General features: G+C 27.2%; 1 protein-coding gene across 1 annotated transcript in view; it reads right to left on the bottom strand.

The window, feature by feature from the left end:
- Positions 1-790: 790 nt before the first annotated feature.
- LOC108690266 (dynein-1-beta heavy chain, flagellar inner arm I1 complex) overlaps positions 791-3835 on the bottom strand; it is a 3605-nt gene continuing 560 nt past the window's right edge. Inside the window, exons 3-9 of the mRNA XM_018197465.1 lie at positions 3412-3754; positions 2819-3157; positions 2423-2705; positions 2085-2250; positions 1678-1817; positions 1251-1578; positions 791-982 (exon numbers count right to left, since the gene is read on the bottom strand). Coding sequence (XP_018052954.1) covers positions 791-982; positions 1251-1578; positions 1678-1817; positions 2085-2250; positions 2423-2705; positions 2819-3157; positions 3412-3754 — 1791 coding nt within the window. The remainder of the gene's footprint in view (positions 983-1250; positions 1579-1677; positions 1818-2084; positions 2251-2422; positions 2706-2818; positions 3158-3411; positions 3755-3835) is intronic.

The raw sequence follows: 3835 nt of genomic DNA, 5'->3' as shown, positions 1-3835 counted from the left end.
TCAAGTATTTTTTAATAAAAATATTTTTTTATTTCTTTTTATAAATTGAAGTTTAAATCTAATTTCATTAAAATTATAAATAAATGATAAATACTTATAATTATCATTTTCCTAATTACTGACATAAAAAAATTTGAAGATTTAATTTTAAAAATTAAGAATTAAGCAACGATTTTCTTTCTCAGAATATATGTATATTATTCTACTATATTTCTACTCGTAGAAACAGATAAATTTACAAAATTACAAGAAAATCGGAGGTGAGGACATTATACTACATTTACCATAGACTTTTCTACTATTTGAATTTATTATTAGCAGAAAAATTATTCAAGAGTTTATATACTTGCAAGTTTAGAGAATTTTTATTTTCATATATTCTATAGTATTTTTTCTTATATAACATACTAATACAAGTATTAGTGTATACGTTATATAATTATATAAGTGTAAAATATTTTTTCCCGAGTAATTATACTCTATTATGTTTTATTATTGATGATACTCTATTGTTTTTCGACACATCATTCGCTTGTATCGCTTCAATATATATCTAAAAAAAATTTTTATATATACATATATATGTGTATACACATATATATTGCATATAATAAAATTAATTTAACAGTAAAATATATAAAGATCATACAAAGAAAACGATTCTAAATCTTTTTATCTAATAAAATAGCTTAATAAAAACCAGAAGTATTCTATATCTTTTAAATTAGATAAAAATATATTGATTATGTGAGCAGATAAAAAGAACATTAACTTAGTAGAGAAACTTTGCTTACATCTCAGCTGCACAATCTCCTATCCAATCGGACGTATCAATCATGATATGAAATAATCGTTCTAAATATTGTTTAATGCACAGCATAATTACATCTTTTGAGTAACATTGAAACGGAGTATAATACGATTCACATAAAATCATATTATAATTACAATTTTCAATTTCTTTATCAAACATTTCCCAAACCTGACGAAATAAACTCTTACTAATTAAAGAAAAATTTTATATTCTCAAACTTGCTTGATTAAATATCTATTATTACATTATTACATTTTTATATACATTTTAGCATATAATAACACACACACATACACACACGCATGCACGCACGCACTCACGCTCCACACACACACACACACACACACACACACACACACACACACACACACACAAGTTTGAATCTTTATTTTTATCTTTTGTGTAAAAATTTGTTTTTCTTGCGTTTCTTTCTCACCTGCACCCATTTCCTTGATAATAAATCTCGCAACGATTCTCTATGTTTAAAGCGTTGTAAAGCATAAATTGCCTCAATACCTTCTTCAACATTTTTAATCTCATCAAATATGCAGTCGATCAAATTTTTTATCATGTTCTCTAATTCCATCACAAAGTTCCTGAAGTTCAGCATGTTCTCTAGCCACGAAAATTTTGTAACGTCTAAAATTTCATGGCGGATCAATTTTATTTCATCGAGAATCTCAGAAAATAAATTCTCTATTTGGCGACAACAAGCGTCATATTTAATACCATTTGGTCCGCCAATCATTCCCACATTAGTACACCTACAAAAATTGTGTATATTACAATTGTGCGCACGCGCGCGCGCAGAATTTTTTTTCTGATTATACATATTCAAATATATGCAAAATATTTCATCTTACTTTCCAAACACTGTTGAAGTATTGCATATTTCAATTATATCATAACATCTTTGCATAAATGTATCAATGTAATTAAATATTAATTGTTCGTTTACATCCCAATTACTATTCGATTTAATAAGCGCAGTTATCTTTGTAACCTGCAATTAAATTTTTGTCAAAAAAGAATAAATGCTCGTATTCTGTTCTAGAAATTACAACCAATTTTATCTATTATCAATTTTTTAAAATTATTTATTAAACTTGTGAGTTTTTGGATACAATTTATTTCAACTAATATTTGCTAACGTTGGATAATTTATTAATTATTTTTAGATGTAAAGATTATTAAGTTTGTAAAGATTATTAAGGAAATATTTTGCTTGGTGGAAGTTTGATAAAATTGGCCATATATTTAATTTAGATACTTTGTTATATATCGTCTTATATATTTGACAACAAGAGATGCACTTCCGAAGTATATTTATTCCATTTTCTGTATCGCCTTCTAATATTACTTGTAAATTGACATAATTTTTACATTGATGTACTATTTGTATGCTTATAGATTCACAAAGCACTTCTATGTTATTCCTAAAATAAACAAGTAAATCTGTTTCGTTATCCAACTTCTTAAATATGTGTAATAATTTTAAATACGTGTAATAATAAGTCAGGAATCAAAATTGTGATTGCAAATAGTTAAATATTTTTATGTTATAAATAATAAATATAAAAGATTAAATAAATATAAAAGATTGCATACGACATATTATAAAATGGGGATTCTGTCCAGATGAACAGTATCAGTAACAATATTTTCATTATGGGCTTTTCAATCTCGCTTGGACATTTCAGGTTCTTACAAGCCTCTGATAGAATATTCAGATACATTATATTGGATGCAGCTTGTTCTAAGCTTTCGCAAAGCTGTAACGTTAAAAATTGAAAGGAATCTATGCTCGGCGAACAAACGTTCTCTAACAGATGCAATATCGATTGAATTTCCATATTTGATAATTGATCGTGCAAACAACGTAAATTAAAATCTGAAAATAAAACATTTTATGTTCTTTTGAGACAAAAATAAAAATTGTAATAAACACGAACGCTAATCGCTTATGACTAAATAATATGAAATATAATAACACTCGAAACTAACATTTCGTTGTCCAATATTGCAACTCATCGAATACAGTTCGTCCACTGTTGCTTGTGGATGTACTTGTCAATACTTGCCGTATCTGTTTGATCCAATATCGTACAATTTTTTCAAATCTATCAATCAATGCCTTTTCCGACTCTTGCAATTCCTTAGAAATATGCAGACCATTTGTCTCATTGTTGGATGAATTTGACTTTTTATCTCTCTGCAGTGTCGCGATATCAGATAGATTTTCTCCCGGTATATATAATTTGGTTAAACCCATCGGCTTGTAAACCCATTCAGTTAAGCACATTAGAAAATTGTGTAGATTGAAAAACAGATTGTTTCTGATAACTGTTCGTTAAAGAGATAAGGAAATATTTGTGAGATTGACATTGAAACAAGGAAATATTAATGAGATTGACATTGAAAAACTCTCTAAACTAAAGAACAAAAATATGATTTGAAAAATGATGCAATTTGAATTTATGATTAATAATATCAATTATTTGTTATTTTTAGAATTTTAATATTTAGTTTCCAAAAGTGTCTCGATAAAATTGTCATCAAATGCAGTTATCATTATTAAATATTAAAAAAAAAGATACTCTCTGGCCACTCGCTACTATTACGTGCGACGGAGACATACATATTTTCCATTACTTTCAACACGCACATTATTGCGTTACGATTGATGCTGCCGAAGACAACTGTGGCATGAAAATTATCGACTGTAAACACGTGCCAAGGTATTCGTAAAAAATAAATGAAATCGCTATGATTATCATCCAAGATGCTTAATCGTGCCTTCAGTATATCAACTTGAAAATATATACATAATAATGTGTGAGCTGGATTTTCGAAATATTCGCGAATTATTGTATAACAATCTTCTTTCCAATCGGAGTCCTTGATGTTAGGAAGAATCGTGAAATCTTTTACATATTGTACCTAAAATAATGTAACATATATAGAAACGTTTGTTGGAAAGCTTTAACTGATATATATATATATATATATATTCTAAAAATG

Source organism: Atta colombica, unplaced genomic scaffold (assembly GCF_001594045.1).
Source record: "Atta colombica isolate Treedump-2 unplaced genomic scaffold, Acol1.0 scaffold302, whole genome shotgun sequence".
NCBI lineage: Eukaryota > Metazoa > Arthropoda > Insecta > Hymenoptera > Formicidae > Atta > Atta colombica.
This window is presented reverse-complemented; position numbering and strand designations above follow the sequence as displayed.